Source organism: Pseudophryne corroboree, chromosome 3, assembly GCF_028390025.1.
Source record: "Pseudophryne corroboree isolate aPseCor3 chromosome 3, aPseCor3.hap2, whole genome shotgun sequence".
Taxonomy (NCBI): domain Eukaryota; kingdom Metazoa; phylum Chordata; class Amphibia; order Anura; family Myobatrachidae; genus Pseudophryne; species Pseudophryne corroboree.
This window is the reverse complement of record NC_086446.1, coordinates 765628805-765644305: the sequence shown is the minus strand read 5'-3', so window position 1 is coordinate 765644305 and position 15501 is coordinate 765628805. Positions and strand designations below refer to the sequence as shown.

At 45.9% G+C, this 15501-nt stretch overlaps 1 protein-coding gene across 2 annotated transcripts in view; it reads left to right on the top strand.

Annotated features, from left to right (window-relative positions):
• The window catches only part of LTBR (lymphotoxin beta receptor), a 218580-nt gene that overhangs the window by 155605 nt on the left and 47474 nt on the right, over positions 1-15501 (top strand). For both annotated transcript variants that reach the window (XM_063962419.1, XM_063962418.1), the window contains one exon: positions 9555-9642. In XM_063962419.1, the coding sequence (XP_063818489.1) occupies positions 9555-9642 (88 nt within the window). The remainder of the gene's footprint in view (positions 1-9554; positions 9643-15501) is intronic.

The window sequence follows — 15501 nt, the reverse complement described above, 5'->3', positions numbered from 1 at the left end:
GACGGCCAGCCGGTAAAAAATACTGAATCCAAATTCACATACCTCAACATTTGGGAGAGGGGAGTAGGGAGATCCTGTGTTTGGTTTTGTTCGAGGCATGACCAGGACTTTTTGTATGGGCTCAAAGGGCAGTTACCCAAGGTCCTCAGAAGTATAAGGGCCATAGGCTGATACCCGAGGGTCCCCTTTTTTCAGGGGTACCAGATTTTTTTAAATCATCCTTGGGGAACCAGAGATATTTGATTTCAAAGCAGTGTTTGGCCATCCAAGCCTGGTAATTGCTCTTCCCAGCCACATATCTCGGGTTCTGTTAGACTTAGGAGGGTATTCAATTAGTGACTTTTTTTGACCAGTCGAAAAAACTGCACTTTTCACATGATTTTAGGTTGAACTTACATTCGACCTATTCAATGCCTGTGCCGTTTTTTCGACTGGTCGAAAAACATCCGGCACTTGCGAAAACCACGTGTATCAGTGAATTTGCCTCTGATACATGTGTTTTGGCGAATTCACGGGCGTTTTTGCCTGAGATTGGCGCAATTTTCCCCCATGCCAATTCGACACGAAAACAAATTAAATAGCATGGGCGAAAATGGATTAAAAAATGGGCAAAAATGCCAGCAATTGAATACCCTGTGTCGAATTAGTGCCGTTTTTTCGACCAGTAGAAAAAAAGGACACTTAATTGAATACCCCCTTAGAGTTTTTCTGAGCATATACTCCAAAAGCTGGGACTCTCTCCTTTCGGTGGACACTGGCAGCTTGTCTCTACTATGCCCAGAACCAGGGATTTCAGCCTTCCAGCAGCTGTTCTTTGCTCCAGCTCCACACACCTGGTATGCAGTTTTTATAGTTTCGTCTGTGGATTGCTCAGGCTCCTGATCCCAGATCCCCAAGTCCCCAGTATCTCCTGAAAGGTGGGACTCTCTAGTTTGTTATCCATTGAAAAGCTAAGAAATCTATTTCCAGGAAATGGAGATATCTGCAGTCAAGTAAGTGGTCTTCCCACCAGAAAATGCTGAAAATTAAGCCCACTCCACTATCCACCCCTCCCCTGCGTATTAAACACCCCCTACCATCCTGGAAGTCATGTACCGGGGTCCCTTCATTCAGCCCAATGCCCCCTTCTACAGTTTAGTGTTCTGCCTCCTACCACCATCTGTGCAGTAAAGGAGTAATGACTGCTCCAGGTCCTACATGCTGAGCGGAAGATAGAACACCCCCTACCGCCCGTGGAACATCAAAGCTGCCGCTGATAGCACCCCCCAACCCTACCGCTGGAGGATGGGCAGGGGCCCAAGCAGTGGCGTCACAAGGCGGGTGCGGCCCGCACCCGGGTGTGACGCCTGGAAGGGGTGACACCAAAATGTGGGCTCCTCCGCAGTGACAGGAGCCAGGTGCTGCAGTGTGAAAGTCTGCTACAGCACCTGGCTCCTGTCATAGAAGAGGATCTGACAGCACTGGAAGGCTGTCTCCAGGGGAAACCCACTACAGATCGGCATCTCCGGAGATGCTGGACACCCCCCCCCCCGGAGTAACGATCCCACGAGGCCATGCCTCCTTTATGTACAGACACGCCCTTTTGCTGCGAGCCCGCCTCCCGGAGTGATGATCCTGTGAGGCCATGCCCCTTTTATGGCAACACCCCCTTTTGCCGCGAGTACGCACCAGGTGTCGCCACATCCGGTGACGCGTCTGGGCCCCAGTACATTGCTTTGCCCAGGGGCCTACACTGCTGTTAAGATGGACCTGGGCATGACCAAACATCACATCCTCATCATGTTGGGGCCATGGGCACTCATCAGGCCCTCACTAAGAAAAGACTGGGACCCTCAGACCTGTTTATACAAACATTAGCGTTACTGTCATTGCTTGTTCTGCCCTTCCTGACCCCTGTTCCCGCACATGTGTACTCTCCTTGTACACGTGAGCGGGAACAGGGGTCACACATACTTTCCTACTTTTGAAAAAGCATGTCAGGGAGAGTGTGAAAGTAACACCTATCAGCGCGGACGTGTACGGCTACATCTGAGAGGCGTGTCATAAAAATGACTTACATCCAAATGTAAATGAGCCCCAAAGTTAGTCTGATCTACTTGTTGAAGAAAAGACACTGATATTTTTCATCTGGAAAGTATTCACAGCGCTTCACTTTTTTGCACATTTTGTTATGTTACAGACTTATTGCAAAATGGAATAAATATTTTTTTTTCCTCAAAATTCTACATACAATACCCCATAATGACAACGTGAAAAAAGTTGTTTTGTAGATTTTTGATAATTTATTCAAAAGAAAAAACTAAGAAATCACATGTACATAAGTTTCATTGATTGTTTCAACAAACTTGCTATAGATGACGTCGAACAGACTCTACGCAAGACAAGAAATAAATGTAACCTTACAAAAAAGGAGTGGGCAGCGTTGAAATAATTTAGAGAAGATACTGATCTGATTATCAAGCCCGCCGATAAAGTCGGAGGGCTTGTCCTTATGGACAAGTCGGATTATATAGCAGAGATAGACCGTCAACTCGGTGATGGTATAACGTTCTCTAAAGTAAAATCCGATCCCACCAATAAGATCAGTGAGGCATTACTTAGATTGACCACTGAGGATTTATTGAAAAAGATTATAATCAAGGATGAATTTGATTTTATTAATATTAAACAACCTTCCATTCCAACCATCTACTGTTTACCAAAGGTCCATAAGGACCCTATCCATCCACCGGGGAGACCTATAGTCTCGGGGACTAATAGCGTAACCTCTAATCTATCAATGATTATTGATCACTATCTTCAACCTTTAGTTAAGCAAACAAAATCCTATTTGAAAGATACAGGACAATTGTTAACCTTGTTAGAAGATTTCAATTGGAAGGATAATTATACACTTGTGAGTGCGGATATATCCACACTGTATACAATCATTGATGAAGAGAAGGGGTTAGAGGCAATCTCATATTTCCTTGATAAATCTGATTATGATAGTGACCTGAAAGATTCTATTCGAGAAGGTGTCAGGTTCATACTCAATAATTATTTTATCTTCAATGGCAGCTATTAATTCCAACGGGTGGGGACTGCCATGGGCACCAGGTTCACTCCCAGTTACGCAAATCTCTTTATGGCATACTGGGAAGACCTTGTAGTATGGCCTAGAGATGTTCTGGGGGCGGGACTGGTGCTGTGGCGTCACTACACTGATGATATACTGTTTGTGTGGGAGGACAGTGTGGAGGAATTGAATTCTTTCCTTGACTCCCTTGGAAGAAACACATTCAGTATTAAACTGACCTCGATGAGAAGCCAGAGAGAAATCACTTATCTTAATTTATGTAACTATAAAGAAAATGAATCTTTAAAGACCAAATTATATCGAAAATTGACTGATTCTAATAGTTTCATCGAACGCATTAGCCAACATCGTGAGCATTGGCTCGATGGAATACCATATAGTCAATTTTTAAGAGTTAAACGCAACTGCACTTACCCTGAGGTCTGTTCGGTACAATCGAGGGAATTAACTGATCGGTTCCTTGAAAAAGGTTATTCTAGGGAATTATTAATAAAAGCCTGGGATAAAGTAAACAGTACCAACAGAAGTGACTTGATATGGGGTAAAAAGAATGGGAAACCTAAGGAAGATAATTTTAAGTGGTCTTTTATTTCGAATTTTAATTCCCAACATAAGGAAATAGAAACCACCATAAAAAAACATTGTCTTAATTAAAGATCTTATTTTGGGTGGCTTATTACCCGCTAAACCTAGTTTTATTTATAGAAGGTCCAAGTCGTTGAAGGACCGATTGTTATGAACCACAGGTAGTGGTTCATTCCTATTTTATGTTTATAAGTAGTCTTGCAGGCCAGGATTTCCCGTTGCTCTGGTTTAAGAAGATTCTTGTTTGCTGCCAGTGGTGAGTCTGTGTGATTGCAGCTTGTTCCCATGTGTTCAGCCTCACCTGTCTGTTGATTGCACCTCTCAGTTGTGCAACAGGGCAGCTGCACGACATAATTAATTAAGACTCTCTGTTATATGCTGGCTCAGTGCAATTCACAGACGATGGTGATATTTCCAGATTTCCAGGTTTCCTGGGTTCCAGAGTTCTTGAGTTCTGAGCTAGTCCCTGCCAGTTCCTGAGCTCCTGTCTAGCAGTGTCTGTCTAGCTGCTTTGAGTGTCGGTTCCTGTGTCGATTCCAGTGTCGATTCCAGTGTCTGATCCTGTGTCCTGCCGTGAAGCGTTCCTGTCCAGGAGTCCTGTGGCTTTGTCTGTGCCTGGTCGAATATCTGGCTTCTTGGTGTCCACCGATCTGTCGTTTGGGATTCTGCCTGTCCTCCAGTTCTGAGAGTCTGTGTCAGCTACATTGGGGGTTCCTGTCCGTTTGCCAGTATTTGTACCGGTTCCGCGAGTAGCGGCTTTGCCGCGTCCGTCGGCTCAGGCCGCAGTATTCTTTGGTTATAATTTGTTTCTGGTGTTTTGCAGAGGGTTCTGCTTGTGCTGTCACCGCCGGTACACAACGGTATTGTGTCGGCGAGTGGACAGCATTTCCTTTGTTGTCCTTTTCCTTTGGCGGCGTGCCGCACATATATTTAGGTTTAGGGTTGTTAGTAGCCCCTAGCCTTCTGTTTGTTTTAGCTAGAGGTCCCCTTGTTATTATCCTGTCTCGGTTCATGCCTTGTCTCAATCTAAGACCTGGGGGCATCGGAGTTGGGCAGACCTAATCCGCCCATCAAATGCGGCTGCCGTGGGCCCAAGAAACCATAGTCACTCAGGCGTGAACGGACCACACGGGTGAAACAACGGAGGTAGGGTGCTAGGGGCTATTTCCACACCACACCTTGTTTCAGCGTCACGTTCTGGTGCTCAGGACTCACTACGCAACATCTCCCTTGTTCTGAGCACCAGGAACCTAAGACCGATTAGTCCACAGTTCTATCGAAACCACTAAAAGAAGTAGTATAAGAAGTAAAGGGTTTTATAGGTGTGGGCTTTGTGCAATGTACAAATGTACCAAAGAGCCGGGTAAAATTAAAGAATTCACGGTTAATGGTAATACTTACCCTATTCGGGACTTCATTACTTGCAACTTGAGGAGTCTATGCACTAGAGTGTGCGTGTGGTTGAATTTATGTTGGGAAGACTAGTCGTAATTTGAAAAACGAGACTTTATGAACATGTTAATAATGTTAAAAAAGGTCTTGAGACTCATACGGTCCCTAAACATTTTAAACAAAAACATTAATCTAATCCAACTTATTTCAAAACATTTTGGGGGATACAAACAGTTAATCCCACACCACGAAATAAGGAAATTGAGGTGGTCCTTTCAAAAACAGAAATGGAATGGATCTATAAAATTAAAAACTTTGGTTCCTCTTGGACTCAATAGTGATTTTGAGCTTAAGTGGTTTTTATAGTCCAGCTTCAGGGCCTCCGATATCTTACTGTTTTCAATTATTATTGTTACTAGTTTTAATATTTTAATATCTTTATATGGCTCCCATCTCTATCAATTTCTCATTGGTGATGGTTTTTAACTATCAACATTTTTTTATCTTTAAAAGACATCTTATGTTTATGGATTTTATCAATATTTGTTTCTCTGTTATTATCTCCTATTATTCTTCCTTTTTTTATTGTCATTGTTTCAAGTCATGTTTTTGATTACTCAATTATTATCATGTATCTAGTCATTTTGGATATATTTCTGGCTTTGTTTACATATTTAATGGACTGACTGATTATATCCCGGAGATTCCGTGGTGGAACGCAAACACCGCAAAGTGGAACGCATACTAGTATCCGGATACATCATTTCCTGGAGTGCATTGATGCTTTATGAAGAGGGTGCGGTGGAACGCAATCACCTGGTCGTGGAACGCTTCTTGGTATCCGGATATGTCACATCCGGTGACGTCACTTCCGGAAAAACGCTGTTGAAACCGGCAGGTGCTTCTAATGAACCAATTACATTGGTATTTAAGGAGGAACTTTTAGTGTAGCTCCCTATGCTTCTGAGGATGGACGTAGATACGAAAGCGCTTAAGCAGGGAGTCTGTGCTGGACGAGGACTAAGGAATCGGAGTTGTGATTTGGGACTGGTGGGGACGCCGGAGTTACCGGGACTTTTGGTGACTATACCCTGAGGTTTCATCTTGCAGTTATCCATTCCACGGAAATTCCTTCAGCACATGATTATATGTTGTTTTCATTTTGATGTTTGTGAGTGCATTTCATTAAATCATTTGTCTTAGTCATAGATAGTGTTGCACTATCACTATCATTTCTTTTTAAAGAGGTATATGAATAAGAAAGCTTCTATGAAGTTAACCTGTCATACCAACAAGAACTACAGAAATTTTTGATTTTCTACATGCAATATTATACCATCTCTATGTGAGTGGGACCAAAAAATAAAAATACCATTTATTTTCCAACAGGGTTACACTATGCCTGTTTGTTTTCTATATTTTCAGTGTTGATCCTTTTATGCCATTTATACCCACCTGTGTGATGCGAATCATTCATTTCGTATTGTGTAAGCACGATTTATTTATGTCTTGTCTCTGAAGCGCCATGTGGAGTCACTAAATTTTTTAAATATTTCCCTCTATCCTGACTAGTCTCCCAGTTCCTGCTGCTGAAAAACATCCCCAGAGCATGATGCTGCACTATGCTTCACTGTAGGGATGGTATTGGCCTGGTGATGAGCGGTCACTGGTTTCCTCCAAACATGACACCTGGCATTCACGCCAAAGAGTTCAATCTTTGTCTCATCAGACCAGAGAATTTTGTTTCTCATGGTCTGAGAGTCCTTTGGGTGCATTTTGGCAAACTCCAGACTGGCTGCCATGTGCATTTTACTAAGGAGTGGCTTCTGTTTGGCCACTCTACCATACAGGCCTGATTCTCGGATTGCTGCAGAGATGGTTGTCCTTCTGGAAAATGGTTGTGCTTCTTTAGAGGAATGCTGTAGCTCTGACAGAGTGACCATCGGGTTCTTGATCACCTCCCTGACTAGGGCCCTTCTCCCTCGATCGCTCAGTTTAGACGGCCGGCCAGCTCTTGGAAGAGTCCTGGTGGTTCCGAACTTCTTCCACTCACGGATGAAGGAGGCCAACGTCACTCATTGGGACCTTCAAAGCAGCAGATATTTTTCTGTACCCTTCCCCAGATTTGTGCCTAGAGACAATCCTGTCTCGGAGGTCTACAGACAATTCCTTTGACTTCATGCTTGGTTTGTGCTCGGACATGCACTGTCAAGTGTGGGACCTTATATAGACAGGTGTGTGCCTTTCCAAATCATGTCCAATCAACTGAATTTACCACAGGTGGACTCCAATTAAGCTGCAGGAACATCTCAAGGATGATCAGTGGAAACAGGATGCACCTGAGCTCAATTTTGAGCTTCATGGCAAAGCCTGTGAATACTTATGTATATGTGATTTCTTAGTTTTTTATTTTTAATAAATTAGCAAAAATCTCACTTTTTTCACATTGTCATTATGGGATATTGGGGGTCATTCCGAGTTGTTCGCTCGTTGCCGATTTTCGCTATGCTGCGATTTGTTGCAAAATGCGCATGCGCAAGGTACGCAGGGCGCATGCGCTTAGTTATTTAACTAAAAACTTAGTAGATTTGCTGTGGATTCTGCGGCGCTTTTCAGTCGCTCTGCTAATCGGTGAATTATTGACAGGAAAGGGGCGTTTCTGGGTGGTAACTGAGCGTTTTCCAGGAGTGTGCTAAAAAACGCAGGCGTGTCAGGGAAAAACGCGGGAGTGTCTGGAGAAACAGGGGAGTGGCTGGCCGAACGCAGGGCGTGTTTGTGACGTCAAACCAGGAACTAAACGGACTGAGCTGATCGCAATCTGTGAGTAGGTCTGGAGCTACTCAGAAACTGCAATGAATTATTTATTAGCAGTTCTGCTAATCTTTCGTTCGCTATTCTGCTATGCTAAGATGCACTCCCATAGGGCGGCGGCCTAGCGTGTGCAATGCGAGCGAACAACTCAGAATGAGGGCCACTGTGTGTAGAATTTTGAGGGAAAAATTTAATTTATTCCATTTTGGAAAAAGGCTGTAAAATAAAAAAATGTGGAAAAAGTGAAGTGCTGTGAATAATTTCCAGATGCACTGTAGCCATAGGGATCATTACGCCTTATAGCCAATGCAGAGAAATGCCACTGATGATCCCATTTAAATGCATGTACTGTATCTCTGATTTTATTTTATTTTTTATACCAAGAATGTAACAGCTACATAATGGGGATTAGGTGTTATCAGGGAGATTGCTGGTCTATTCAGGGAGTGAGGGAGATTGTTACTATTTCAGGGAGTCTCCTGCAGAATGCAGGAGGATAGGCAGCTATGTGCTACCCTCTAGTTACACCCTTCTAACTTTCCTTTCAGTTAGTTATGTTTGGGAAAAAGGGAAGTAACTGATACAAAACTTGGTGACAAAAATTGCTGACAGCTCTTATTATTGGTATGTCATGGTGACAAATTGCTCTATACTTCCTTCCTCTACCCTCCTAATGGTTTTATTTGTAACTTGCCCGTGGTAATCAACGAAGAGTGATGAGTATATTACCAATTGTCAGTAGACACTTCTGCATTGTGGGGGTCATTCCGACCTGATCGTAGCTGTGCTAAATTGATCACAGCTACGATCACTGACACAGACATATGGGGGGACGCACAGCACAGGGCTAGTCCGCCCCGCATGTCTGGCCGCCCCCTACTCCCCGCACAAGTACAAAAGCATCGCACAGCTAGCTCCTGCGGCTAGCCAGGAGTTACTTGTTGCTGCCCTGGGTCACAGCACTGCGGCCCGCCCCCCGCACAGTCTGGCCAAGCCTGCATTGTCCGGACTGTGCCCCAGAAAGGGCGGCCAAACGTCGCCGTGCCGCCCCCTCCCGCCCAGCGACCGCCTCTGCCTGTCATTCAAATGGAAATGTGTTTTACAGTAGGGTTAGATGATGTGGCAGAGTTTCAGTAAACACCAGCAGATGCTGTACTCACTGTTATACACACTGGTGGATGGAGCGGAGCTTGAGCAGAGCATGGAGTCATAAGCTCACCAGCCTAGGCAGGAGCAATTGCAGGATTTGTAGGGAAGGGATTCCCAATACATGGAGTCTACTCAGTAGTGCAGTCCTCTTTCAATGGCATTTACGCTTTTATCTAACTTTGTATAGCCACAGTTGCGTCAACATCCTCTAACTGAACTTACACGAGAACACCCACTTACCGACCAATTACAAAGATTCTGTTGCTAGTGCAGATGCAACTGAAATTTATATGACTCTGCGTCGCCCATACTTGCGCACGCTTAATACCGGAACATGTTTAGTGAGAAATCACGCAAAACACGCACTGTCAACAGGCGACAGTCCATCTCAGCTTCAGGCCCACTTAGTACAGCTGCATATCACACCGTGATATTCACCCATGCTATGACTAGTGACATCACCGAGGCACAAGGCACTGTGCATGATATGTTGCATCCTCGTGAATATTGGCTGATAGTTTCTTTTTATTCCATACAGTTCACAGACGCAGAAGAGCAGCCGCAATGCGAGGAGAAGCAGTACATGGAAGAAGAAATGGATAAGTGCTGTGCTCGCTGCCCCCCAGGTAAGACACCGTATTGCTGTGTCTGAGGAAATGTGTCGCAGGTGTGGGCTGTGACGCTGTACCTCTAGGAGAAGAGGGTGACCATAATCTGTGTCTGTTCCCTCCAGTATCACAGCGCACATACGCTATAATATAAAGTTAACTGCGGAAACCTTTACTTTTTTTTCTTTTTCTTATGAGTGCCTGAATGGCAAATGTGACTCTGCGCACACAGAACCTGGACGCGTGCAAGGTGCGACTTAACACGCAAACGCAGAACAATCAAAAAATCGATCCAATCCATCCAACATCACCGCTATGCCTGACTTAAATTAGGGGCAATGCCCAGTTGTGACAGCGTCAGACAGGGCCGTAACTACGTGTGTGCCAATAGTGCCTTGCCCACAGCGCAAATGCACTGAAGGCACACTATCTCCAGTGAGTCACTACTCACCCTGAGTACAGCCGGCGCCGCCTGCCTCTTGCCGCTGCCTCTGCAAGGGCCTCGCTGATTATGTGCCTTGCCCACAGCGCAAATATATTGAAGGCGCACCATCTCCAGTCAGTCACTACTCACCCTGAGTCCCGCCGGCACCGCCAGCCTCTCGCCACTGCAAGGGACTCGGGAACGCTGCATTACCCCCCGCATGGTTGCTATCTCGGGCAGTCACTGCTCACTGGGTCTCCGAGTCCCGCCGGCGCCGCCACCTGTCTCCTGCCAATGCTATCTCTGCAAGTGACTCGGGAGCGCTACGGCAGCCGCCAACTCCCAAGTATCTGCCTCCTCTGCCATTTACAGCCCTGGATGCCGGATCAGACGTCTCTCGGACCTTAGCTTACTCGGTCTCTGCCATGCGCCTTGCCCTGTGCCGCGAGCAGCTGCTAGCTGGGAGAGGACTCAAGCAGGAAGGAGAAGAGGAGATGCCTGCCAGCTGGTCACAGGTAAGTATAATACTTATGTACACACACACACACACACACACACACACACACACACACACACACACACACACACACACACACACACTCACTGTCCCTGTCTCTTGTGTAAAAAGGGGGACTCTGCCTGCCTAATGTGTAAAAAGGGGGTCTCTGCTGTTGTAATCTGTAAAAAAAGGAGGACTCCACCTGCCTACTGTGCAAAAAAGAGGGACTCTTCCTGCTTAATGTGTAAAAAGGTGACTGCCTGTTTAATGTGTAAAAAGGGGGACTCTGCTGCTGTAATGTGTAAAAAATGGGGACTCTGCCTGCCTAAGGTGTAAATAAAGGGGGGCTCTGCTGCCATAATGTGTAAAAGGGAGCTATGTGGCCACGCCCCTTCCCAATGAAACCACACTCCTATATTTTTGGCATGCGCCTAAGCGCGCACTGGCCCCGTTTTGTATATGGGGGCGCAAAAGCTGTTATTTGCACACAGCGCTAAAATGTCTACTTACGGCACTGGCGTCAGAATGCCAGCAGCGCCACACTGGATTGCCCTGGTTTTGCCCCTAAACTGCACATTTAATGATTGAATTACCAATCAAACATGGAATTTAGGCTTATTATTCTGACACGTCATTTATATGGCAGCAACAGTTCCGCAGTGCAGTACAGAGAAATGCAAGGAACATGACGCATATAACCAGATGTAACACTGGGTACTGATGACCCTTTCCTCAGATGCTTGGCTAATGCCATATCTGGGCGTCAGCCGTGTGGTGTGTGCAGTCACAGTACTTCCTCATTCCCTGGGCAAGGCAGTGACTGACAGTCCCTAATACTCCACTACAAGGACAGGTTTACTCCGGAAGTAAGAATGACCGAAGGGGATATGTATCAAACCTTTGAGAGAGATAAAGTAGAGTAGTTACTTTGAGCAACGTCTTCACTTTATATCTTTCCAAGGCTTGATACATCTCCTCCTGAGAGTCATAAATCTACTACAGCGTTTACTTTGACGTCTTAGAGGATGGAGCAGTCTCAAAGGGGAAACCTCCACTTCTACTTTATGGTTTGGCCTTCAATTCTAGGAACTGTGAAATGTTCCCGAGTGCAGGGGCGTGCCTGGGCTGAGGGAAGAAACGTAATGACGCCCTGCTCCTCCTCCTCCTCATACAGACTGCCATAAACAGTTTATATACGAGTCTGAACACATAAAACCATATATTGTCAGTTCTTAGCAGCATCAGGTCCTCCAATGGGGTAGATTCCGCAAGATTTGCCACAGGGAAGTTTGCTGCCTGACATTCCCGTTGTAGGCCGGATCTGCCTGTGTTAGAGGCTGGGACCGGGTCCAGGTGGAATAAAAGACTGTGGGGTAAATTTACTCAAAATCGGTTTGTCGACGCTGCTGTTGATTGGACGACTTAGACCTATGGAGTTAAAGGAGCGACTGTAATAAGGATGAATTAGGCTTGTTCAGCATTTCAAAGTAACGGTCAACAAACTGCCCGTTAGTAAATCTGCCCCTGCGCTATAGAGGGCAGCTCTGTGTCACGAGTAATATGGATTTGAGGGTCACATTCAATCTATGAGCAAACAGAACAGGAACCAGGGAAGATATCTATCAGCAGGAACTGAGTGGGCTCCTAAAGGTTAGGAGAATCTTAGGGGGTTCCCGCAGACTCCTGGAGGACTATGACTTCCTAGTGAAATGTGTGGGATGTCGGCTGCAATGATTCCATTGTCTTAGAATTGCCCTGGGGACATAGGGGACGATTTGTCACCATCTGCATCTCAAGGATGCGGATGGCATGTGATAATATTGATCCAATCCGCAGAGCGATAATTGTTTACATCGCACGGATGTATCAATTATCGCATGCAGGGACAGAGCTTGCGAGCAACACTATTGGGGTATTTTTCGGGAAAAAACCCTGATGTCCTGCTGCGCATGCGCCGCCACCGCCGACATTGCTGCTACCATCACCGCTGGGTCGAACCCCCCATCGCACCTAAACTCCCCCACGGTAAATATACTTACCAGTCCAGGGAGCCGGTAATCGTTGCTCCTGCAGGGCTGCCGGGCATCGGATCCTGTGCGCTGCTGTGACCGCCAGTGCTGTAAAGTGAGCTGCTGTTTTGCAGCATCACTTTACTGCAACAGGGGTCACAGCAGCGCACAGGAGCTCCCGTGGACAGGAATCCCGCACCGGAGCACCGATCACCGGCTCCTGGGACTGGTAAGTATGTTTTGTTTTTTTCCCTTTTTTTTATTTTAACCAGTGATCAGCATCGGACACACATAGCTGATCACCAGGGGCAGAGAAAGCTGTGCAGAAGTAGGGATCTCGCAGTGATCCCTGTGGTATACTGCTGTAAAGGGATAGAAGATTGGAAAGGAGTACTGTGCTGTACTGCTGTGGAGGGATAGAAGATTGGGAAGGAGTACTGTGCTGTACTGCTGTGGAGGGATAGAAGATTGGGAAGGAGTACTATGCTGTACTGCTGTGGAGGGATAGAAGATTGGGAAGGAGTACTGTGCTGTACTGCTGTGGAGAGATAGAAGATTGGGGAGGAGTACTGTGCTATACTGCTGTGAAGAGATAGAAGATTGGGAAGGAGTACTATGCTGTACTGCTGTGGAGGGATATAAGATTGGGAAGGAGTACTGTGCTGTACTGCTGTGGAGAGATAGAAGATTGGGAAGGAGTACTGTGCTATACTGCTGTGAAGAGATAGAAGATTGGGAAGGAGTACTATGCTGTACTGCTGTGGAGGGATAGAAGATTGGGAAGGAGTACTATGCTGTACTGCTGTGGAAGAGATAGAAGATTGGGAAGGAGTACTGTGCTATACTGCTGTGGAGGGATAGAAGATTGGGAAGGAGTACTATGCTGTACTGCTGTGGGGGGGGGGGGGGGGTAGAAGATTGGGAAGGAGTACTGTGCTGTTCTGCTGTGGAGAGATAGAAGATTGGGAAGGAGTACTGTGCTATACTGCTGTGGAGGGATAGAAGATTGGGAAGGAGTACTATGCTGTACTGCTGTGGAGGGATATATGGTTGGGAAGGAGTACTGTGCTGTACTGCTGTTGGAGGATAGGATATTAGGAGGGAGCACTGTGTTGCACTGCTGTGGAGAGATAGAAGATTGGGAAGGAGTACTGTGCTATACTGCTGTGGAGGGATAGAAGATTGGGAAGGAGTATTATGCTATACTGCTGTGGAGAGATAGAAGATTGGGAAGGAGTACTATGCTATACTACTGTGGACGGATAGAATATTGGGAAGGAGTACTATGCTGTACTACTGTGGAGGATAGAAGATTGTGAAGAAGTACTATGCTGTACTGCTGTGGAGGGATAGAAGATTGGGAAGGAGTACTATACTGTAGTGCTGTGGAGGGATATATGATTGGGAAGGAGTACTATGCTTTACTGCTGTCAAGTGATATATGATTGGGAAGGAGTACTATGCTTTACTGCTGTCGAGTGATATATGATTGGGAAGGAGTACTATGCTGTACTGCTGTGAAGGGATAGAAGATTGGGAAGGAGTACTGTGCTGTACTGCTGTGGAGAGATAGAAGATTGGGAAGGAGTACTGTGCTATACTGCTGTGAAGAGATAGAAGATTGGGAAGGAGTACTATGCTGTACTGCTGTGGAGGGATAGAAGATTGGGAAGGAGTACTATGTCGTACTGCTGTGGAGGGATAGAAGATTGGGAAGGAGTACTATGCTATACTGCTGTGGAAGAGATAGAAGATTGGGAAGGAGTACTGTGCTATACTGCTGTGGAGGGATAGAAGATTGGGAAGGAGTACTATGCTGTACTGCTGTGGGGGGATAGAAGATTGGGAAGGAGTACTGTGCTGTTCTGCTGTGGAGAGATAGAAGATTGGGAAGGAGTACTATGCTATACTGCTGTGGAGGGATAGAAGATTGGGAAGGAGTACTATGCTGTACTGCTGTGGAGGGATATATGGTTGGGAAGGAGTACTGTGCTGTACTGCTGTTGGAGGATAGGATATTAGGAGGGAGCACTGTGTTGCACTGCTGTGGAGAGATAGAAGATTGGGAAGGAGTACTGTGGTATACTGCTGTGGAGGGATAGAAGATTGGGAAGGAGTATTATGCTATACTGCTGTGGAGAGATAGAAGATTGGGAAGGAGTACTGTGCTATACTGCTGTGGACGGATAGAAGATTGGGAAGGAGTACTATGCTGTACTACTGTGGAGGATAGAAGATTGTGAAGAAGTACTATGCTGTACTGCTGTGGAGGGATAGAAGATTGGGAAGGAGTACTATGCTGTACTGCTGTGGAGAGATAGAAGATTGGGAAGGAGTACTGTGCTATACTGCTGTGAAGAGATAGAAGATTGGGAAGGAGTACTATGCTGTACTGCTGTGGAGGGATAGAAGATTGGGAAGGAGTTCTGTGCTGTACTGCTGTGGAGAGATAGAAGATTGGGAAGGAGTACTGTGCTATACTGCTGTGAAGAGATAAAAGATTGGGAAGGAGTACTATGCTGTACTGCTGTGGAGGGATAGAAGATTGGGAAGGAGTACTATGCTGTACTGCTGTGGAGGGATATAAGATTGGGAAGGAGTACTATGCTATACTGCTGTGGAAGAGATAGAAGATTGGGAAGGAGTACTGTGCTATACTGCTGTGGAGGGATAGAAGATTGGGAAGGAGTACTATGCTGTACTGCTGTGGAGGGATATATGGTTGGAAGGAGTACTGTGCTGTACTGCTGTTGGAGGATAGGATATTAGGAGGGAGCACTGTGTTGCACTGCTGTGGAGAGATAGAAGATTGGGAAGGAGTACTGTGCTGTACTGCTGTGGGGGGATAGAAGATTGGGAAGGAGTACTGTGCTGTTCTGCTGTGGAGAGATAGAAGATTGGGAAGGAGTACTATGCTATACTGCTGTGGAGGGATAGAAGATTGG